The 26,055-nt window shown below is 40.7% G+C and overlaps 1 protein-coding gene across 6 annotated transcripts in view; it reads right to left on the bottom strand.

The window, feature by feature from the left end:
- LOC130106800 (ceramide transfer protein) overlaps positions 1–22,920 on the bottom strand; it is a 44,167-nt gene extending 21,247 nt beyond the window's left edge. For all 6 annotated transcript variants that reach the window (XM_056273347.1, XM_056273499.1, XM_056273177.1 and 3 more), the window contains exons 1-3: positions 22,269–22,920; positions 21,822–21,956; positions 18,897–19,013 (exon numbers count right to left, since the gene is read on the bottom strand). In XM_056273347.1, the coding sequence (XP_056129322.1) occupies positions 18,897–19,013; positions 21,822–21,956; positions 22,269–22,358 (342 nt within the window). In that variant the 5' untranslated portion in view covers positions 22,359–22,920. The remainder of the gene's footprint in view (positions 1–18,896; positions 19,014–21,821; positions 21,957–22,268) is intronic.
- Positions 22,921–26,055: the final 3,135 nt, after the last annotated feature.

Raw genomic sequence — 26,055 nt, forward strand, 5'->3', positions numbered from 1 at the left:
CCAACAATACTGCTCAAACTGATTCTACTGCCATGCAGACGGACCACCCAACAATACTGCTCAAACTGATTCTACTGCCATGCAGGCGGACCACCCAACAATACTGCTCAAACTGATTTTACTGCCATGCAGGCGGACCACCCAACAATACTGCTCAAACTGATTATACTGCCATGCAGGCGGACCACCCAACAATACTGCTCAAACTGATTTTACTGCCATGCAGGCGGACGTCCCAACAATACTGCTCAAACTGATTCTACTGCCATGCAAGCGGACCACCCAACACTACTGCTCAAACTGATTCTACTGCCATGCAGGCGGACGTCCCAACAATACTGCTCAAACTGATTCTACTGCCATGCAGGCGGACCACCCAACAATACTGCTCAAACTGATTCTACTGCCATGCAGACGGACCACCCAACAATACTGCTCAAACTGACTCTACTGCCATGCAGGCGGCCCACACAACAATACTGCTCAAACTGATTCTACTGCCATGCAGGCGGACCACCCAACAATACTGCTCAAACTGATTCTACTGCCATGCAGGCGGACCACCCAACAATACTGCTCAAACTGATTCTACTGCCATGCAGACGGACCACCCAACAATACTGCTCAAACTGATTTTACTGCCATGCAGACGGACCACCCAACAATACTGCTCAAACTGATTTTACTGCCATGCAGGCGGACCACCCAACAATACTGCTCAAACTGATTATACTGCCATGCAGGCGGACCACCCAACAATACTGCTCAAACTGATTTTACTGCCATGCAGGCGGACGTCCCAACAATACTGCTCAAACTGATTCTACTGCCATGCAAGCGGACCACCCAACACTACTGCTCAAACTGATTCTACTGCCATGCAGGCGGACGTCCCAACAATACTGCTCAAACTGATTCTACTGCCATGCAGGCGGACCACCCAACAATACTGCTCAAACTGATTCTACTGCCATGCAGACGGACCACCCAACAATACTGCTCAAACTGATTCTACTGCCATGCAGGCGGCCCACACAACAATACTGCTCAAACTGATTCTACTGCCATGCAGGCGGACCACCCAACAATACTGCTCAAACTGATTCTACTGCCATGCAAACGGACCACCCAACAATACTGCTCAAACTGATTCTACTGCCATGCAGGCGGACCACCCAACAATACTGCTCAAACTGATTCTACTGCCATGCAGGCGGACCACCCAACAATACTGCTCAAACTGATTCTACTGCCATGCAGACGGACCACCCAACAATACTGCTCAAACTGATTCTACTGCCATGCAGGCGGACCACCCAACAATACTGCTCAAACTGATTCTACTGCCATGCAGACAGACCACCCAACAATACTGCTCAAACTGATTTTACTGCCATGCAGGCGGACGTCCCAACAATACTGCTCAAACTGATTCTACTGCCATGCAGACGGACCACCCAACAATACTGCTCAAACTGATTGTACTGCCATGCAGGCGGACGTCCCAACAATACTGCTCAAACTGATTCTACTGCCATGCAGGCGGACCACCCAACAATACTGCTCAAACTGATTCTACTGCCATGCAAGCGGACCACCCAACAATACTGCTCAAACTGATTCTACTGCCATGCAGGCGGACGTCCCAACAATACTGCTCAAACTGATTCTACTGCCATGCAGGCGGCCCACCCAACAATACTGCTCAAACTGATTCTACTGCCATGCAGGCGGACCACCCAACAATACTGCTCAAACTGATTCTACTGCCATGCAGGCGGACCACCCAACAATACTGCTCAAACTGATTCTACTGCCATGCAGGCGGACCACCCAACAATACTGCTCAAACTGATTCTACTGCCATGCAGACGGACCACCCAACAATACTGCTCAAACTGATTTTACTGCCATGCAGACGGACCACCCAACAATACTGCTCAAACTGATTTTACTGTCATGCAGGCGGACCACCCAACAATACTGCTCAAACTGATTTTACTGCCATGCAGGCAGACCACCCAACAAAACTGCTCAAATTGATTCTACTAACATGCAGGCGGACGTCCCAACAATACTGCTCAAACTGATTCTACTACCATGCAGGCGGACCACCCAACAATTCTGCTCAAACTGATTCTACTCCCATGCAGGCGGACCACCCAACAATACTGCTCAAACTGATTTTACTGCCATGCAGGCGGACATCCCAACAATACTGCTCAAACTGATTCTACTGTCATGCAGGCGGACCACCCAAAAATACTGCTCAAACTGATTCTACTGCCATGCAGGCGGACCACCCAACAATACTGCTCAAACTGATTCTACTGCCATGCAGGCGGACCACCCAACAATACTGCTCAAACTGATTCTACTGCCATGCAGGCGGACCACCCAACAATACTGCTCAAACTGATTCTACTGCCATGCAGGCGGACCACCCAACAATACTGCTCAAACTGATTCTACTGCCATGCAGACGGACCACCCAACAATACTGCTCAAACTGATTCTACTGCCATGCAGGCGGACCACCCAACAATACTGCTAAAACTGATTCTACTGCCATGCAGGCGGACCACCCAACAATACTGCTAAAACTGATTCTACTGCCATGCAGGCGGACCACCCAACAATACTGCTCAAACTGATTTTACTGCCATGCAGGCAGACCACCCAACAAAACTGCTCAAATTGATTCTACTAACATGCAGGCGGACGTCCCAACAATACTGCTCAAACTGATTCTACTGCCATGCAGGCGGACCACCCAACAATACGGCTAAACTGATTCTACTGCCATGCAGGCGAACCACCCAACAATACTGCTCAAACTGATTCTACTACCATGCAGACGGACCAACCAACAATACTGCTCAAACTGATTCTACTGCCATGCAGACGGACCAACCAACAAAACTGCTCAAACTGATTCTACTGCCATGCTGGCGGACCACGAAACAATACTGCTCAAACTGATTCTACTGCCATGCAGACGGACCACCCAATAATACTGCTCAAACTGATTCTACTGCCATGCAGACGGACCACCCAACAATACTGCTCAAACTGATTCTACTGCCATGCAGACGGACCACCCAACAATACTGCTCAAACTGATTCTACTGCCATGCACCATTGATCGTCAGTCAAACCTTACCTAATGTTACACTATTCATCATTCTGTTAGCCAAACCTTACCTAATGTTACACTATTTATCATTCTGTTAGCCAAACCTTACCTAATGTTACACTATTTATCATTCTGTCAGTCAAACATTACCTAATTTTACACTATTGAACAGTCTGCTAGTCAAACCTTATCTAATGTTACACTATTTATCATTCTGTCAATCAAACCTTATCTAATGTTACACTATTTATCATTCTGTCAGTCAAACCTTACCTAATGTTACACTATTTATCATTCTGTCAGTCAACCTTTATCTAATGTTACACTATTTATCATTCTGTCAGTCAAACCTTATGTAATGTTACACTTATCGTTCTGCCAGTCAAAACTTATCTAATGTTACACTATTTATCATTCTGTCAGTCAAACCTTATCTAATGTTACACTATTTATCATTCTGCAGGTCAAACCTTATCTAATGTTACACTATTTATCATTCTGCAGGTCAAACCTTATCTAATGTTACACTATTTATCATTCTGCAGGTCAAACCTTATCTAATGTTACACTATTTATCATTCTGCCAGTCAAAACTTATCTAATGTTACACTATTTATCATTCTGCAGGTCAAACCTTATCTAATGTTACACTATTTATCGTTTTCAGTCAAACCTTATCTAATGTTACACTATTTATCATTGTAAGTCAAACCTTACCTAATGTTACACTATTTATCATTCTGTCAGTCAACCTTTATCTAATGTTACACTATTTATCAAATTGCCAATCAAACCTTACATAATGTTACACTATTTATCAAATTGCCAATCAAACCTTACATAATGTTACACTATTTATCATTGTCAGTCAAACCTTATCTAATGTTACACTATTTATCATTGTCAATCAAACCTTATCTAATGTTACACTATTTATCATTCTGCAGGTCAAACCTTACCTAATGTTACACTATTTATCATTGTCAGTCAAACCTTACCTAATGTTACACTATTTATCATTGTCAGTCAAACCTTATCTAATGTTACACTATTTATCATTGTCAGTCAAACCTTATCTAATGTTACACTATTTATCATTCTGCCAGTCAAACCTTACCTAATGTTACACTATTTATCGTTTTCAGTCAAACCTTACCTAACGTTACACTATTTATCATTCTGCAGGTCAAACCTTATCTAATGTTACACTATTTATCGTTTTCAGTCAAACCTTACCTAATGTTACTTATCATTCTGTCCGTCAAACCTTATGTTACAGTATTTATCATTCTGTCAGTCAAACCTTACCAAATGTTACACTATTTAGCAGTCAGTCAAACCTTACAAAATGTTAAACTATTTAGCAGTCAGTCAAACCTTACCAAATGTTACACTATTTATCATTCTGTCCATCAAACCCTATCTAATGTTATACTATTTATCATTCTGTCAGTCAAACATTACCTAATTTTACACTATTGAACAGTCTGCTAGTCAAACCTTATCTAATGTTACACTGTTTATCATTCTGCCAGTCAAACCTTACCTAATGTTACAGTATTTATCATTCTGTCAGTCAAACCTTATCTAATGTTACACTATTTATCATTCTGCAGGTCAAACCTTACCTAATGTTACACTATTTATCATTCTGCAGGTCAAACCTTACCTAATGTTACACTATTTATCATTCTGCAGGTCAAACCTTATCTAGTGTTACAATATTTATCGTTTTCAGTCAAACCTTATCTAATGTTACAGTATTTATCATTCTGCCAGTCAAACCTTACCTAATGTTACACTATTTATCAGTCTGTCAATCAAACCTTATCTAATGTTACACTATTTATCATTCTGCAGGTCAAACCTTATCTAGTGTTAGAATATTTATCGTTTTCAGTCAAACCTTATCTAATGTTACACTATTTATCAGTCTGTCAATCAAACCTTATCTAATGTTACACTATATATCATTCTGTCAGTCAAACCTTACCTAATGTTACACTATTTATCATTCTGTCAGTCAAACCTTATCTAATGTTACACTATTTATCATTCTGTTAGTAAACCTTATCTAATGTTACACTATTTATCATTCTGTCAGTCAAAGCTTTTTTAATGTTACACTACTTGTCATTCTGTCAGTCAACCTTTATCTAATGTTACACTATTTATCATTCTGTCAGTCAAACCTTACCTAATGTTACACTATTTATCATTCTGCCAGTCAAAACTTATCTAATGTTACACTATTTATCATTCTGTTAGTCAAACATTACCTAATTTTACACTATTTATCATTCTGTCAGTCAAAGCTTTTTTAATGTTACACTACTTATCATTCTGTCAGTCAAACCTTATCTAATGTTACACTATTTATCATTCTGTCAGTCAAACCTTACCTAATGTTACACTATTTATCATTCTGCCAGTCAAAACTTATCTAATGTTACACTATTTATCAGTCTGCCAGTCAAAACTTATCTAATGTTACACTATTTATCATTCTGTCAGTCAACCTTTATCTAATGTTACACTATTTATCAAATTGCCAATCAAACCTTACATAATGTTACACTGTTTATCATTGTCAGTCAAACCTTACCTAATGTTACACTATTTATCATTCTGTCAGTCAAACATTACCTAATTTTACACTATTTAACAGTCTGCCAGTCAAACCTTATCTAATTTTACACTGTTTATCATTCTGCTAGTGAAACCTTACATTATGTTACACTATTTATCGTTTTCAGTCAAACCTTACCTAATGTTACACTATTTATCAAATTGCCAATCAAACCTTACATAATGTTACACTATTTATCAAATTGCCAATGAAACCTTACATAATGTTACACTATTTATCATTGTCAGTCAAACCTTATGTAATGTTACACTATTTATCATTCTGCAGGTCAAACCTTACCTAATGTTACACTATTTATCATTGTCAGTCAAACCTTATCTAATGTTACACTATTTATCATTGTCAGTCAAACCTTATCTAATGTTACACTATTTATCATTCTGCCAGTCAAACCTTACCTAATGTTACACTATTTATCGTTTTCAGTCAAACCTTACTATCGTTACACTATTTATCATTCTGCAGGTCAAACCTTATCTAATGTTACACTATTTATCGTTTTCAGTCAAACCTTACCTAATGTTACTTATCATTCTGTCCGTTAAACCTTATGTTACAGTATTTATCATTCCGTCAGTCAAACCTTACCAAATGTTACACTATTTAGCAGTCAGTCAAACCTTACAAAATGTTATACTATTTAGCAGTCAGTCAAACCTTACCAAATGTTACACTATTTATCATTCTGTCCGTCAAACCTTATCTAATGTTATACCATTTATCATTCTGTCAGTCAAACATTACCTAATGTTACACTATTTATCATTCTGCAGGTCAAACCTTACCTAATGTTACACTATTTATCATTCTGCAGGTCAAACCTTATTTAGTGTTACAATATTTATCGTTTTCAGTCAAACCTTATCTAATGTTACAGTATTTATCATTCTGTCAGTCAAACCTTACCTAATGTTACACTATTTATCAGTCTGTCAATCAAACCTTATCTAATGTTACACTATATATCATTCTGTCAGTCAAACCTTACCTAATGTTACACTATTTATCATTCTGTTAGTAAACCTTATCTAATGTTACACGATTTATCATTCTGTCAGTCAAAGCTTTTTTAATGTTACACTACTTATCATTCTGTCAGTCAACCTTTACCTAATTTTACACTGTTTATCATTCTGCTAGTCAAACCTTACATTATGTTACACTATTTATCGTTTTCAGTCAAACCTTACCTAATGTTACACTATTTATCAAATTGCCAATCAAACCTTACATAATGTTACACTATTTATCAAATTGCCAATGAAACCTTACATAATGTTACACTATTTATCATTGTCAGTCAAACCTTATGTAATGTTACACTATTTATCATTCTGCAGGTCAAACCTTACCTAATGTTACACTATTTATCATTGTCAGTCAAACCTTATCTAATGTTACACTATTTATCATTGTCAGTCAAACCTTATCTAATGTTACACTATTTATCATTCTGCCAGTCAAACCTTACCTAATGTTACACTATTTATCATTCTGTCCGTCAAACCTTATCTAATGTTACACTATTTATCATTCTGCAGGTCAAACCTTACCTAATGTTACACTATTTATCATTCTGCAGGTCAAACCTTACCTAATGTTACACTATTTATCATTCTGCAGGTCAAACCTTATTTAGTGTTACAATATTTATCGTTTTCAGTCAAACCTTATCTAATGTTACAGTATTTATCAGTCTGTCAATCAAACCTTATCTAATGTTACACTATATATCATTCCGTCAGTCAAACCTTACCTAATGTTACACTATTTATCAGTCTGTCAATCAAACCTTATCTAATGTTACACTATTTATCATTCTGTCAGTCAAACCTTACCTAATGTTACACTATTTATCATTCTGCCAGTCAAAACTTATCTAATGTCACACTCTTTATCATTCTGTCCGTCAAACCTTATGTTACAGTATTTATCATTCTGTCAGTCAAACCTTATCTAATGTTACACTATTTATCATTCTACCAACCAAACCTTATCTAATGTTACACTATTTATCATTCTGTCAGTCAAACCTTATCTAATGTTACACTATTTATCATTTTCAGTCAAACCTTATCTAATGTTACACTGTTTATCATTTTGCCAGTCAAACCTTATCTAATGTTACACTATTTATCATTCTACCAACCAAACCTTATCTAATGTTACACTATTTATCATTCTGTCAGTCAAACCTTATCTAATGTTACACTATTTATCATTCTGTCAGTCAAACCTTACCTAATGTTACACTATTTATCATTCTGCCAGTCAAACCTTATCTAATGTTACACTATTTATCATTCTGTCAGTCAACCTTTATCTAATGTTACACTATTTACCATTCTGCAGGTCAAACCTTATCTAATGTTACACTATTTATCATTCTGTCAGTCAAACCTTACCTAATGTTACACTATTTATCAGTCTGTCAATCAAACCTTATCTAATGTTACACTATTTATCATTCTGTCAGTCAAACCTTACCTAATGTTACACTATTTATCATTCTGCCAGTCAAAACTTATCTAATGTCACACTCTTTATCATTCTGTCCGTCAAACCTTATGTTACAGTATTTATCATTCTGTCAGTCAAACCTTATCTAATGTTACACTATTTATCATTCTACCAACCAAACCTTATCTAATGTTACACTATTTATCATTCTGTCAGTCAAACCTTATCTAATGTTACACTATTTATCGTTTTCAGTCAAACCTTATCTAATGTTACACTGTTTATCATTTTGCCAGTCAAACCTTATCTAATGTTACACTATTTATCATTCTACCAACCAAACCTTATCTAATGTTACACTATTTATCATTCTGTCAGTCAAACCTTATCTAATGTTACACTATTTATCATTCTGTCAGTCAAACCTTACCTAATGTTACACTATTTATCATTCTGCCAGTCAAACCTTATCTAATGTTACACTATTTATCATTCTGTCAGTCAACCTTTATCTAATGTTACACTATTTACCATTCTGCAGGTCAAACCTTATCTAATGTTACACTATTTATCATTCTGTCAGTCAAACCTTACCTAATGTTACACTATTTATCAGTCTGTCAATCAAACCTTATCTAATGTTACACTATTTATCATTCTGCAGGTCAAACCTTATCTAGTGTTAGAATATTTATCGTTTTCAGTCAAACCTTATCTAATGTTACACTATTTATCATTGTCAGTCAAACCTTATCTAATGTTACACTATTTATCATTCTACCAACCAAACCTTATCTAATGTTACACTATTTATCATTCTGTCAGTCAAACCTTATCTAATGTTACACTATTTATCATTCTGTCAGTCAAACCTTACCTAATGTTACACTATTTATCATTCTGCCAGTCAAACCTTATCTAATGTTACACTATTTATCATTCTGTCAGTCAACCTTTATCTAATGTTACACTATTTACCATTCTGCAGGTCAAACCTTATCTAATGTTACACTATTTATCATTCTGCAGGTCAAACCTTATCTAATGTTACACTATTTATCATTCTGCAGGTCAAACCTTATCTAATGTTACACTATTTATCATTCTGCCAGTCAAAACTTATCTAATGTTACACTATTTATCATTCTGCAGGTCAAACCTTATCTAATGTTACACTATTTATCGTTTTCAGTCAAACCTTATCTAATGTTACACTATTTATCATTGTCAGTCAAACCTTACCTAATGTTACACTATTTATCATTCTGTCAGTCAACCTTTATCTAATGTTACACTATTTATCAAATTGCCAATCAAACCTTACATAATGTTACACTATTTATCAAATTGCCAATCAAACCTTACATACTGTTACACTATTTATCATTGTCAGTCAAACCTTATCTAATGTTACACTATTTATCATTCTGCAGGTCAAACCTTACCTAATGTTACACTATTTATCATTGTCAGTCAAACCTTATCTAATGTTACACTATTTATCATTGTCAGTCAAACCTTATCTAATGTTACACTATTTATCATTCTGTCACTAAAACCTTATCTAATGTCACACTCTTTATCATTCTGTCCGTCAAACCTTATCTAATGTTACACTATTTATCATTCTGTCAGTCAAACCTTACCTAATGTTACACTATTTACCATTCTGTCAGTCAAACCTTGCCCTCGCAGTTCATTTTCTATGGGTTTAGCCTTCCGTGTTTTCCAGAAAACTATCTGTTAATGATTAAACTGATTATTTTACAACTGGTGTTATGAATAGCTGATCACTCGACCACATCAATCAATCAATCAAGTTGCATTTTATACAGCACTTTTCTCGCTGCAACAGCCACTCAAAGTACTTTACATTTCTGGTCAAATCTGAATTTCAGATGCCTGTTATAATAGAACACAAGCCGTTTTATGTACAATCACTACCTTTTTCGTATGCGTAAGGCTACCGAAATGTGATTTGCAATGATTAAGTTATCACGTGCATTATAAAAAGATGTGGCATGGGCCGTTTGAGACTATTGATATTAAGCAGACCAGTGACAGACCTTAGTCGGTATGCAGATAATGGATTGTCAACAGCAGTGGAATGGTCACCAGAAACTACAAAGTTATTTTCCTGCACCTAACACGACCATCTCCATTATTACCACGCGGGAATGGCTCAGAGCCTCTGAATACACACAGGCTTTGCACATTAACATGGCCGAATGGGTTTCCGTGTTAACTGTTCCAATAGATTTAATCATTTCAGCACATGCCAGGCTAACCACGTGCATAAAAATCGGTTGTCACTCAACAAGTCAAGCAGAGTGACGAATGGATGACGTTGCTGACTAGTGAGCCACTACTACAGTAGTGTTGTCAACCAGCACTTGTACCATCAACGTTACCATTGGCCTAACATGATATTTAACATCCTGTGAATTTACAACTGTATCATTCATAACTGCTTGATTTTCTCGTAACAAAAGATGTGGAATGAGTATTAATCTTAACAATATATCACAATCGTGAACAGGTAATGGGCAATTAATACCACCACATATACTACACGGTACTCACGTAAATTATTAAAACACAGAAAAAGTTGATTTTGTATTTTGTCCATAGAAAATTAATTGTGAGTGTAAGGTTTATGAAGTGTGTGTGTGTGTGTGTGTGCTGGGGGGGGGCTTAGGTCTGGCCAATTTCTGTACTATTCTATAAATGTTGTATGACTGTGGTTTAAAAACACGGGCGGCTGAATGAATTTTGATTAAATGCTGGGAGTGACAGACCGAGAATTCTATTAGGATTCATGAAAGCTATCCAACTGTCTCTCTTAAGGTTTGCCATGGTCATATTTGATGACCTTTGGGAATCATTCTTGGAGGACCTAAGAGCGGCCAAGTTCCTCAGTGTCCTGACAGACTCCGCCACTGATGTGAGCATTCGTGACCTTGAGGGAGTTTATATCAGGATCCTGAAAGATGGCGAGTCAAAGAATGTGGTCTTGGAAGTAGAACTCCACCATGTCACTGCTGTCGGACACTGTGCAGCTGTTAATGCTGGTAAATTAAGTTTTAATCTCGTTTGAAGAAACATTTGTTAATGAAATTTTGTCATGTTTCATAAACAGTTGTTTGATGATAGTTAAAAAAATGGACATAATTAAGTTGTCGCTCCATCCATCCATAAGCTTGACCGCTTATCCTGCTCTCAGGGTTGCTCTGTAAACAGTATTTCAGAAAGTTGGCCTCCCAGAGTGGAAGCAGAAGTTGATCAGCTTCGGATCTGATGAAGCCTCAGTGATGGTCGGGAGGCATGGTGGGGGGGGGGGGTCATCTCTATTCTACTACAGGAAGAAGTCTCCCACCTCATTAATATCCAGTGCTTTGTCCATGGACTAGAACTGGCAGCCATGGATGCCATAAACAGGGATGACAGAATGAAGAAAGTAAGTGTTACTGCATGAATTAATTTGAAATTAATGTATGTTTAACCCAGCAATTGCCTATACTAATTTATCCTTCTCATCATACAGGTGACTGAGCTCCTCAAAGGCCTCTACAAAGCCTGGAGAAAGCTCAAAGTGCTATGTGAGGTCCCTCCAGCATAAAATCTGGAAGCCAACCAATCTGGGGGGGAACAAGGTAGCTTCAGACCCTCATGAAAGACTATGCTGTGGTGTTGGCACATATGGAGAGAGCTCTTCAGACCCTTATGAAGGACTATGCTGTGGTGTTGGCACATATGGAGAGAGCTCTTCAGACCCTTATGAAGGACTATGCTGTGGTGTTGGCACATATGGAGAGAGCTCTTCAGACCCTTATGAAGGACTATGCTGTGGTGTTGGCACATATGGAGAGAGCTCTTCAGACCCTTATGAAGGACTATGCTGTGGTGTTGGCACATATGAAGAGAGCTCTTCAGACCCTCATGGAGGACTATGCTGTGGAGTTGGCACCATATGGAGAGAGCTCTTCAGACCCTTATGAAGGACTATGCTGTGGTGTTGGCACATATGGAGAGAGCTCTTCAGACCCTCAATGAAGGACTATGCTGTGGTGTTGGCACATATGGAGAGAGCTCTTCAGACCCTCAATGAAGGACTATGCTGTGGTGTTGGCACATATGGAGAGAGCTCTTCAGACCCTCAATGAAGGACTATGCTGTGGTGTTGGCACATATGGAGAGAGCTCTTCAGACCCTCGTGAAGGACTATGCTGTGGTGTTGGCACATATGGAGAACACCACTTAAACCAGGCAAATCATTGTCGTGGGAGAGTCACCTATTTTTCAATTTGCATTACTGGGTTGTATTCTCAATATTGAACAACTGTGATATGTGTACTGTTTCCAGATCTGCTAGTGCAGACATGATCAGGAGAGCCAAGCAGTGTGTCGAGATCTTGAAGGACTACTACAGCCACCTCCTATTTATGGTCCTGGTACAGGATATCCTAAAAGTTTTGAACTGGTCGATTTTTTTCCTCTGTATTGTTTTGAGTGATTAGTATAGTGTAGTGTTAGTATTAGTGACATTGTTATTCTTTGCAGTCTAAGTCTGAAGCTTCAGCAGGACAATATTACAGGCCTTTGAGACTGCACTAATCATGCTCACAAGCATGTACACAGCAGCTGGAGAGAACCTTGAAGGTTTTCTTCAGGACTCTGCAGAGGGTCAGTTCCATGCAGTGCAGCTCCAGAGCTTCAGCCAAGAGAGCAGGGATAGATTCGACGGGTAGCAAATGGAAAAAGGGAAAATAAGAGCATTTGTTGATATTGTTCAATTAGCCTGTTGTTCATTAAAGGGCTCACCCAATCATGTTCACTGCGTGATGTGTTTTAATTGCACATCGTCCGTGCCTTTAAAACTAACTATTTAAAATTAAATTTTATGTTGATAGATTGAAGAGCCAACTCCTTGATGCAGTCATCAAAAGCATGAGGAGCCATTTCAAAGACCTGGAGAGTGACAAGATTCTTCAGGCAGCTGTGAATTTGCTGGACCTGAGGGAGTTCCCCGCAGAGGAGAAAGACCTGGCCAGTTATGGAGCACACCATCTCCGTGTCATCAAAGACTACGTTACTGACATATCGGATATGGTGGGCTGTGACAGGGTCAGGCAAGGCACCAGGAGTGGCCAAGCACAAAAGTGGTGATCGAAGCGCTGCCCCAGGTCCAACAAAGCATGGTATGCGCAGACTTTTTAACAGATCCTGATAGGCTGCAGAGCTTCCCAAACCTGCCGATGGTGGTTGAGCTGATCCTCGTGCTCCCACTATCCACCGCTGCCTATGAGCATGGCTTCAGTGCCATGAAGCACATTAAAACAGATTGGCGGAGCCATCTTTCAGTTGAAATATTGTGGAAACTACATTAGCATTGAGGGGCCAGCAGTTGCCAATTTTGATGCAGGGTGTGTTATACAAAGATGGCTACCAGTGGGGAAGAGTTGGTATAATTAGATTTGTATTTGCATGGTTTCATTAGGTTTTTAGATGCGAAGCATCTGCTATAGCCTGTTCTTTCACGCACTCACTTATTCACTCACTCACTCACTCACTCATTCACACACGGTTAAGTTCATTCGCTCAATCACTCACAGTTAATGAGTCCATCTTTGGGGAGAAGGACAGGGGATGTGTCATGCCATTTTCGATATGCAAGAATGTTTGTTGCTATGCATCTATGACACATTTTGTCCTTGTTATGTTTCATTTACTTAAAGATTAAACATGATGATTCACTATAGTCTTTGTTGTTATTTGATAACTGCTAATAAATAAACAATTTGTATAGGGGCAACTAAAATTTGACTTTGGGCAAGTGGATTTCTGACCTACTTGCTCAGTCGGGCAAGTGGGGAAAAAAAACATTAACGCTGAACCCTGCATAGATGTTAATCGTGCATGCTACCGTCACACTGTGCTGGCGTACTTCTCTGCTAGTATGCAACTATCCTACGCACTTCACAAGTCCTTCTCTCTACAACACAATATAATGTATTGCATATTTGCATGACAGACATCGCACTGAAATCACCCGATATTAGTCTCTTACAGACATATCATCTGTCAAATTTACCACACATAATTTCCACCAATAAAATGAAGAAAATGTTGCAACTGAATAGGCCAATGCATTTGCACTATTAATTGTTTAGAAACTTTCTGACATGATATAGTTTCTCCAGCAGAACAAACTCCAGACTCAGGGAATGAGAGATCAACACCTGAAATCTATCATTATTTACTGCGAAGCAGTAACTCAATTAAGGTGAGTCTAAGGTATCGAGATGACAATGTGGCAATTCTGTTAGACAATATTACAGCACAACAGTGTTATGATATAGAATAACGTAGGAGGTACAAAGTAATAGTCTTAACGCATCTGATTTTCTCGGACTACAAACAAGGTGTAGCAACCACTGTCACTTGCACGCATCAGTTTACCAGTAAATAGTTGGCACCCATGAAAAAAAGACACCCTCGGACAAAAGCTAACACAGGCAGTCTGTAATGTAATGTAAACTAAATCAAAATAAACTACATCAAAATATTGCGGCTACAGCAATTGACTGTGTGTCCAACAGAAACATTGCACCACGTTTCAGTCATTTTTCCTGCTTGAGGTGTTTCCAACATGTACGTGTCTGTCACTGCACGGTCCAGGGTTGCCACCTTTGAAAAACTAAAATTGGGAGCACGCTAACAGGGGTTTGGGGGGATTATGTCTGTCACGTGAGTATACATTAGGGTCTCAGAGCAGGACTTGTGAAGCGTCTAGTATAGTCGCATACTAGCAGAGAATAAGCCAGCGCAGTATGACGGCAGCATACATGATCAACACATTTGTAACTGGGCAACAAGCACAACAGACCCATACACACGTCTGGGAATGAAGAGAAAGACTATAATACTTATTCAATTGTGTTATCATGGTGCAGACTGGCTCTATATGTTCAAAAGTACAAATTACATGTTTTTGTAATAGTACAACTGAGTACGTTTTATACTTTTAGGAAAATGTGTTTTGCACGCTTCATTAAAAAAAAGAATAAAGAAAGAAATCGGCAGAAATACCAGAAAGTTTCCTTCCATGTTCATCAACATCAGCATTGCATCGGTAAACCTTGAACTGATCAGCGGTCGAATGAACCAGATGCATTTAAACAGGCCACGGCGACCTAATAAATCTGACACAGAAATGAAGAAATCTGCAACTCCCTCTCTGTCCAGATGGGAGCAGTGCAGGCACACTCACCTAAAGCTAGTACTGCAGGTAAAGCTGCAGTAGCCTGTAGTTTTGTAGTGAGGTTACTTTAGGACAGAATCCAGAGAGAAACCCTGAGCTCTTACACCCAGCCACTAATGGGCCACAAGTTCTAGGCCAATCGCACTTCAGTAGGTTAACAACACCTTGTGCCATCAACAAAAATCACCTTCTAGACCACTTTAATGGAACGGCAAGCCTATACCAACAAGCATTTTAACAGCGATGTGTTTATTTCTTAAGATACAGCCCATTTGTGTATATCAGCCATACACTTCGCCTGCAGCAGTTTGTTTGTCTGTGCTTGTGAGCTACAGATTTTTTTCCCCCAATTCCGGAGCACCAAATATTACTATCATTTAGTTTAATGCATGTCTCATATGCTTCCCACACTCACACATACTGACGGACTGTAACTACAGGGTTAAAGCAGGCAGTGGACCACATTCATATTAGTAAAAAGGGGGATCTCTACATAAATAACAGGTACAATAATAAAGACGCTACAGTCAGTGAGAACACGTCGTACACAGCACCGCAACCAAGCCAGGTACGCACTGTACACTTCGTCAATGGTGCACACACATAAAAATATGAAGTACTATGTTCAGTAGCTGGGGCATATACCTGCTGTGACCTAGGCTACCAATTCCTAAAGCATCGCAAGGGGTTAGTTATGTCGTGCAAAATAACGCTGCCTCTTTAACCAGTCTCGTGACACAAGACTAGTAGGCGAGCCAGCTAACTTTGGGCCTAACTCAAGGTTTTGCGTCTCATGATGGCTTCTCCTTTAAAATTGGTAAAGCAACATAGTAATTCATACCACAGACCTAGCCCCTGGTCACATTCCAGTTACTGGATCTAAACATGTGAAAAACTCCTTCATTCACCAGTCAAGTGTCGGAAGGGCATGGGCATTAGGCAGAGACTTCAGGTGAAGATCAGCAGAACTTCCTTGATTTCTCTGGTGATTTTGTTGTGTCAGAGGTAGATTCTCCGCAGAGGGAAAGGCCTACATTTGTAAGCATCTGAAGGTTTGTATTTCTAACACAAACCTTTAAAGCTGTTCCAACAAACCAGTCCTCTCTCGCCCTGGCAGCTGCAAAAGTGCCCATTTTTCACTGTTATGTTTCTATATTGCTTACATTCATTTATTATAAATCACTGCTCTTCTTCACAGAAATATGGTTCCCTTCATTTGAGCATGCAACTGGTTATTTGTTACAAACGGTCTTCATCATCTCTCAGCTGGAAAAGGCCAGGTGGGATGACCGAGTCCATAACCACTATTGTAAGGCCATGTGCTATTGTACGCCATGCTCGCCATTGTTTGATTTCGTGTGAATGCCAAATGAAACAGCAAACTCGGTAACCACAACTGCGAATAAATGAAGACACACTGAAGGCCTCAACCAGTTATTACAAAGATGACCAGACCATGCTGAACTTCTGTTCTGAGAGAGAAGCCTCGGTTACCTGGCTGGAACAACACACTACCCCATAACAAACATCCAACCTCAGGTTAAGATCACACTTGCTGTGTTGGATGAGCTGCCCCGCCCGCCGTGAAGGGTAACTCAATTCAACTAAGACTGTCTGTTACTGGTGTACCATTTTACAGTGAATGTATTATTATACTAATCTGTTTGCAGTTAATGTATCGGACATGTTAAATTTGTTCATATCATATGCTGATCAACTAAACTTACAACTAAAAAGATAAATATGCCTGATGGCGATGTGTTATCACGTTCACCTGAACATGCAGGAGACATGGGATCCTTGTGTGTGTAGCAACATCATGTATTACACATGTAGCTACAATCTAGTAGCCTAATGCCACTAATTGTAAAAAAGGCATCCAAAGGCTGTAATAAACAAAAACACAAAGTGCACAGCACAGACACTGACCTAAACACAATCAATGTCACAGCAATGATCTAAAACCAAAGGGACTCCCAAGTAACCAATGAAGATGAACGCTGGCCAGTCACACCTCTGTTACACTAATCACAATCGCAGTCGGCTTTACTGGCTGAGTGTGCTTATTCATACGAGGAATCTGACTCCGGTTACAGCAGCTTCTAGTACTTGCATATATCACTCACAAAACACACACACAGGTACGTCACAACTATACAGAGTTTTTTATGGCTAAATAATTAATAACTCATTATGCTTATATATTATATACAAATATTATAACTTTATAACTTATGTTTATATATTATACTATATCATATACTAAAAATATATACCATATATGTATCCATCCATCCATTATCCGAACCGCTTATCCTACCCTCGGGGTCACGGGGATGTTGGAGCCTATCCCAGCAGTCACGGGTGGCAGGTGGGGAGACACCCTGGAGAGGCCGCCAGGCCATCACAGGGCCCACATACACACACACTCACACCTTGGGACAATTCAGTATGCCCAATTCACCTGACTTACATGTCTTTGGACTGTGGGAGGAAACCGGAGCACCCGGAGGAAACCCACACAGACACGGGAAGAACATGCAAACTCCACACAGAGGACGACCCGGGACGACCCCCCAAGGTTGGACTACCCTGGGGCTCAAACCCAGGGTAGTCTTGCTGTGCGGCGACTGCGCTAACCACTGCGCCACCAAGCCAAGTAGTTCATTCTATTACATAATTATATACATTATATACTTATAATTACAGCAATAATTTGTAAACAGTATACAGCGGTTGTATGTATATTTATTTATAATAACAAAACACTTGATGTTAGGAGGTTGCACGTCATCAATCAATGAAGAGGGTACAGTGATGATGAAGAACATCCACCCCCCTTAACCTGCTCACTCTTCAGATTCCCCACATTCCCTGGGGTGAGGAGCTGTGACCCTGTCAGATTCCTAATCCTCGTCCCACCCTGCCCAACTAACTCAAGCAAACCATACTGCTACTTGTCTGAGCCACAGAGACCTTACCCTACACTACCCTTGGAGCCCTAAGGCATTTAAAAGTAAATAGATACAGCAAACAATATGGTTTCAATTTCACTGAAATAATAAAGTAAATGAGTGAAAAATCAAACAGACTTTTCAGATTAACATTAAATGCCACAAAACAAGGGCTGCTAATTGCACTCTCAAGTAAGATACCAAGTTACACCAAAAACTCCCCAATCACAACTGTGAATCAGTTCAGACACACCAAAGGCCTGCAGGTGAACTTAACTGTTATAGTAGGCAAATCTGTTTCATTTATCTACAGATTGACAGAATTTCTATCTGCAATTTGACTGGAAAGAAAAGACAATAAAAGATTCAAGCTTAAGCAATGCCAGAATTCAGGTAAGAGACAGCTGGAGATGAAGAGAGACCCTATTCACTCACCTTGTGGAGCTCGATGGACTCAATCCACTGGAGTCTGTGCTCAGGGTCTTCAGCTCGGAGGTACCAAACGCTGTCATTCACACTGACGTCAAAACGACACTCGTCAAACTCATGAGGCTGCAAAGGGGGAAGACAGGGCTAATGAATAGTAACTCAATCTCAAGCAGAATGCAGACATGTCAGTGTAGCATATGGATGGTAACAATTTGTCGAGGTAAATATCTGTACTCAGGAAAGCAAAATAAAATGAAGCTCCATGTGTTTTCCTCCATTTCAGAATGAAATCTCTCCAGAATCACAGAGTAACATGCCTGTTACAGCCCCCCTATAATACCCTGTCTATTCATGACACTGGCTGAACTAATAATGACATATTCTTGACACACATGGACATCATCAGTCAGAGAAGAGCCTCTTCCCCACACTAAACAGGAATTTTAATTAGAAGTTGATGTCTATATGTCTCCAGGCACAATCTCTGGCAGCTCTAACAGTGTGCCTTCCTCTTAAACTGGTCACTTCAACCTTTCTTCCAACTATCAGGTCAAACCCTTAACCCCCCCCCCCCCCCACACACACACACACACAAACACACACACGTTCTGTTCTGCACTCATCCCCACCCTACGCCGACCTCTGACCACCTCAGGAATCCAAGCACGTGCACCAAGTATTCTACAGTTTTCTCTCAGATTGGAATTTGACCATGGCAGTGAGCAGAGAAAGAGCCACTATGTGGCGGACTCCAACAGAAAGCAAGAGGAGAGCTAACTTTCCTTATCATGTTCCTCTTGAGTAACGCACTACAGCTGCTCTGTCAGCTGACATAACCTCATGGTGCCCAAGTTTAATTAGATTTGCTTAAGGACACTCACGCGCTGTTGTATTTGTTGCCATTGGCAACAGGGTGACACACAACAGCTCTAAACACTGTCAGCCTCCCAGATTTAACGCAACATTTATTTTGCAGACAAACACAAGTGTTCTGTTGAAGTTGCAAAACATCTAGGATGCTGGTAAGACCAAATTATTTTCTCCGTTATTCTACTGATTTCTCTCAGAGTTCCTGACAGCCTGAAATTTTGTTTCTTTTCCTCATGAACAAGAATAAGATTAGTAATGTTCTCTCTCTCAAATTTCAAATTTTTGCCATAAGGACATGCAAAGCTAATCGCAAACCCAACTGATCATGATAACTTTCAGACGCACTGTTCACACAGGCAAAGCTAGCTGAGCGAACCGTACTGATATCAGGCACGGCCCATAAAATCTGTGCTTTACAGTCTCGTTCATAATTCTCTCTCTCCTCCTGCAGCATACCTCTTCTCCTTGACAGAGCACTACATTGTATACCAATGCAGCAGCTCCTATGTCTGTGCATAAAACTACATCATCTTTAATAGTACACTGAAATAAGAATCATCATGGACTCTTTTAGCCAAACATCCAGATCAAATAACCAAAATCTTGCAGTCTGTCTCAATATTTGGACATGTGTGTGTGTGTGTGTGTGTGTGTGTGTGTGTGTGTGTGTGTGTGTGTGTGTGTGTGTGTGTGTGTGTGTATGTGTCGTTTTTAGCAGAAATATCAAAACAACACATAGTTCTTCTCTACAATAGATCAGTTTTTACTGTTGTAGCAAATAGGCTAATGGAAACAGTTATTTGGCTAATCTTACAGTCAACAGAAAAGAATTCAAATCAATAAACGAACTCTGTACAGAAATATAACTAAACACATTTGTCAGCAGCACTGCAAAGTAGGGCTGTCTAGTACAAAGCCTAGACAGAGGTTTGCACTGACGTGACAGCTTGATACTGGACCATAGCCCAAGGAAGAAATGGTCAGACAGATGCATTTCCTCTTTCTTTAACAAACACGAGAGGATAGTAAGATATGCGTCTGGAACCCAGTGATGAATAACAGATTGGTGTTAAGCAAGAAGCACATTCCTCCGTCACTGTACAGTGGCCGCTACTAATCCTACTCTGATTCTTACTTAGTAAAGGGAATGCAATCAACCTGGATGCACCTTTAGTGTGACTACTGCAAATATCATGATGTTTTTTTGGTGAGGGAGAGCTTTAAAAAAAAAAAACTTTTGTTCGGGTTCTGTAACACAACTGCAAAACACCCTCTTTCCTGAAGTCGTATTTAGGGCTGCACAATCACAGGAACTGGCGTAATGCTCTGTCAAAAGGTCATAAAAAAGGTTTCACTTCAGGAAACTAACTTCGACTAACCTTCCATGTTGTGATTTTAATCCAATTCTGACCCATTTAATCCTGTTGTATGAATCACAGTAAAGGCATTTCATTGCCCTCTGTACTGGGTGGCGGCATGCTCAGAGAGAACAGTGAATATTTAACCAGGGTGTGATTTCAGCTTATCTGCCCAACAGGAGGCCTACTTGGGGAGAATATAGTGTCCAATGGCAAGAAACAGAAGCACAGAACAAAAAGCTAACAGTATGCGGCCTAAGCTTAAATTACAAGGGGAAACAAGGATTTAGAGCAGTCTGGGAAATAATTATCATGGTGCGAGAGTACAGGTGTGTACTCATAAGAACACATGAGATGCAAGAATGCATTTAGGTTTGTCTGCTAAGCTACAGGTCTCTATACTTGCTGTCATCTTAACAGCCTCAATACTGGTTAATGGTTGCCTTTCTAACTGAGAAACATAGATTCAAGGAATGGCAAGTTCTGCTTCAAACCAATAATAGGGAAAGGGATGATCAAAACCTTGTGTTAGCTGCAGGGTAGGCAATTTGACTCCCAAACCAGTGACGCAATAACATTAAAAAGGTTTTAATGGTAGCTTTTTTATTTTCTAATACCCAGTGAAGTGCTGGAAAGTGGTTCAACTCACTACATATTCTCTAAGAGCAGTAGGCAAAAGAAGAGTGATATTTTCTTTACTTACAGTGATGACAGCCTTGCTAAGGCAGAGAGAGCCCCTGCAGCCATACTCCCTTTCATCCTCTGACTTGTAATAGCTCAAAGTGTTGTTCTTCAATACAACCCACCGGTCCTGCCATCCATGTATGTAGTTAGTCCACTGGAAACACAGGTGATAATAAATTACACTCACGCTTAGCTGGCTGGGACAACTTTTGACTGTTTAAATGGATAACAATGAAGAAAAGAGTTGTTCCTCTGCACTGAGCAGGGTGGTGCAAACCTCTATGAATTATTTCTGTTTGCAGCGCGTGAATTCAAGAAACTAATGCAACAAAACGACGACACTGGGCCGGCCAGCACAACATGCAGACAAGCAAAGCAGCCGCCATAAATCAATGGTGGTGGGTTGGCTGTTTTTAGGGTTACAGCATCATACAACCTCTAAAAATATCCAAATTAGTCCACATACCTTACTGAGAACACCCCCGAGCTCGACAGGCTGCCCGGATTCCGGGTCTACATCCTCATCGGACCCCGACGAAGAACTCTTCTCCGACATGTTGCGTTAACTCGGAGGAAAAGGCTGGTAAGCAAACTCCAGTAAGCTCCAATCAATAAAGCGGTCAGCTGTCGGGGCTACGTGACGCGTGCAAAACCGCTGATCGCCTACGTCGCTTTAGCCAAGTGTCTTGTCAAAACATTGGGTGGACAGCACTTATTACTGACTACCTCTGGCCGCTCAATCAAGTCCGCCTTATTATTATTATCCTTTATTATTAGTAGTATTATTATCTGCGACCTCGCGACTTCTTCGGGTGCCCAGATGAGGCCAAACTTCTCGATCTGGGGGGTTTTGTTTTGAAACTGATGGCGAATGCTAATGGCGCTAGTTAGCGTTAGCTGTCAAACGACGCAGCTATCGTTAGCTGATTTAAGAAACGTGCGGCTGTAACATGTTTCCCCTTGCTTAAATCACCTGCAGCCTGCTGAGCAGAAGAGTCGGCAGAACACGAAAGACGGAAAGTGGGCAGAAAACGACGCTTTCCGTAAACACTCAGCCCCCAGCGGCGAGCCGAGAGCGGCGAGAGCAGGACACCAGCGCGGCTGGGCTAGCGTAGCGAATGAGCGGATAGCGCGTCCCGGTCCACGTCGGGGGAGGAGCCACGGCCACGCGCCCAGCGCGTATTCCGCCAGGGAATGCCGCCTGTTAAGGGAACGAACGAAAATAGAATTAAAAGAAACGAAAAAAACGGAAACAAAACAAACCCAAACAATATAAAATGACACTTCACAAAATAAGACATAGGGGAGGGGTTAGGCGAACGCATTCTGGTCATCCTACAATAACCCTGTTATCAGTGAAGTTCGAATCTCTTGCCGTAGAAGAAGAACCTTGCAGAATCTTTACAACCACGTCGAAAACAAGTTGATTCCGAAAAGAACTCGCAAAGCCAACTTTTCACCAGAGGAAGCAGAACTACGTACAGACATTACTATTACTTTGTAAATTCAGATTAAAGCTTTTTAATAGCGAATAGAGTAACAAATCAACACAATATGAATTTCCAGATATGCTTTAAAACATTTAAAATGAGGTGATAGCCACTTTATCTGGCTTTTTAACGTACATTCCAGAAACAAATAACTGAAATATGAATGCTAGTTTTCGAACAAAATATCAAACTGTTCAACCTCAACCACAATTTGCAGTGCAGGATATCTGATAGCTTTGGAAATGCGTAGCCAAAAATGGGTAAAAAGGAAAATAGTTGGTTTTATTAGTGTCTTAAAGGGAACAGTTAAAACGATTTAATCAATTGATATTTTGTAATGGCTTGTCTTCTATGAAAAACACCAGGTCACTTTTGGCCTTGCAGGACGATAGAGGGTTCTGCGTTTGACAGAGGCAATGAAATTCTCTCTACTACTACTTTCGGCTGCTCCCGTTAGGGGGCGCCACAGCGGATCATCCGTTTCCATTTCTTCCTGTCTTCTGCGTCTTCCTCTGTCACACCAGCCACCTGCATGTCCTCCCTCACCACATCCATAAACCTCCTCATTGGCCTTCCTCTTCTCCTCTTCCCTGGCAGCTCCATATTCAGCATCCTTCTCCCAGTATACTCAGCATCTCTCCTCCACACATGTCCAAGCCATCTCAATCTTGCCTCTCTTGCTTTGTCTCCAAACCGTCCAACCTGAGCGGTCCCTCTAATATAATCGTTCCTAATCCTGTCCTTCTTCGTTACTCCCAGTGAAAATCTTAGCATCTTCAACTCTGCCACCTCCAGCTCCGCCTCCTGTCTTTTCGTCAGTGCCACTGTCTCCAAACCATATAACATAGCTGGTCTCACAACCATCTTGTAAACTTTCCCTTTAACTCTTGCTGATACCCTTCTGTCGCAAATCACTCCTGACACACTTCTCCACCCACTCCAACCTGCCTGCACTCTCTTTTTCACCTCTCTACTGCACTCCCCGTTACTTTGGACAGTTGACCCCAAGTATTTAAACTCAAATGCCTTTGTCACCTCCACTCCTTGCATCCTGACCATTCCACTGTCCTCTCTCTCATTCACGCATAGGTATTCCGTCTTGCTCCTACTGACTTTCATTCCTCTTCTCTCCAGTGCATACCTCCACCTCTCCAGGCTCTCCTCCACCTGCACCCTACTCTCGCTACAGATCACAATGTCATCCGCGAACATCATCGTCCATGGAGACTCCTGCCTGATCTTGTCCGTCAACCTGTCCATCACCATTGCAAACAAGAAAGGGCTAAGAGCCGATCCTTGATGTAATCCCACCTCCACCTTGAACCCATCTGTCATTCCAACCGCACACCTCACCATTGTCACACTTCCCTCATACGTATCCTGCACCACTCCTACATACTTCTCTGCAACTCCTGACTTCCTCATACAATACCACACCTCCTCTCTCGGCACTCTGTCATAAGCTTTCTCTAAATCTACAAAGACACAATGCAACTCTTTCTGGCCTTCTCTATACTTCTCAATCAACATTCTCAAAGCAAACATCGCATCTGTGGTGCTCTTTCGTGGCATGAAACCATACTGCTGTTCGCTGATTGTCACCTCTCCTCTTAACCTAGCTTCTATTACTCTTTCCCAAATCTTCATGCTGTGGCTGATCAACTTTATACCTCTGTAGTTGTTACAGTTCTGCACATCGCCCTTGTTCTTGAAAATCGGTACCAGTATGCTTCTTCTCCACTCCTCAGGCATCCTCTCACTTTCCAGGATTGTGTTAAACAATCTAGTTAAAAACCCCACTGCCATCTCTCCTAAACATCTCCATGCCTCCACAGGTATGTCATCAGGACCAACTGCCTTTCCACTCTTCATCCTCTTCATAGCTGCCCTCACTTCCTCCTTGCTAATCCACTGAACTTCCTGATTCACTATCCCTACATCATCCAACCTTCTCTCTCTCTCATTTTCTTCATTCATCAGCCCCTCAAAGTATTCCTTCCACCTTCTCAGCACACTCTCCTCGCTTGTCAGCACATTTCCATCTCTATCCTTGATCGCCCTAACTTGCTGCACATCCTTTGCAGCTTGGTCCCTCTGTCTAGCCAATCAGTACAAGTCCTTTTCTCCTTCCTTAGTGTCTAATCTGTCATACAACTCACCATACGCCTTTGACTTTGCCTTTGCCACCTCTCTCTTTGCTTTACGCTGCATCTCCTTGTACTCCTGTCTACTTTCTTCATCTCTCTTACTATCCCACTTCTTCTTTGCCAACCTTTTCCTCTGTATAATTTGCTGTACTTCCTCATTCCACCACCAAGTCTCCTTGTCTTCCTTCCTCTGTCCTGATGACACACCAAGTACCTAGATGTCTCCCTCACTATTTCTGCAGTGGTTTTCCAGCCATCTGGCAACTCTTCACTACCACCCAGTGCCTGTCTTAACTCCTGCCTGAACTCCACACAACAGTCTTCCTTCTTCAACTTCCACCATTTGATCTTCGGCTGTGTCTTCACTCGCTTCCTCTTCTTGGTCTCCAAAGTCATCCTACAGACCACCATCCGATGCTGCCTAGCTACGTTCTCCCCTGTCACCACCTTGCAGTCTCCAATCCCTTTTAGATGGCGCCTTCTACATAAGATATAGTCCACCTGTGTGCACTTTCCTCCACTCTTGTACGTCACCCTGTGTTCCTCCCTCTTCTTGAAATATGTATTCACCACAGCCATTTCCATCCTTTTCGCAAAATCGACCACCATCTGTCCT

The sequence above is a fragment of the Lampris incognitus genome, chromosome 1, assembly GCF_029633865.1.
Source record: "Lampris incognitus isolate fLamInc1 chromosome 1, fLamInc1.hap2, whole genome shotgun sequence".
Taxonomy (NCBI): domain Eukaryota; kingdom Metazoa; phylum Chordata; class Actinopteri; order Lampriformes; family Lampridae; genus Lampris; species Lampris incognitus.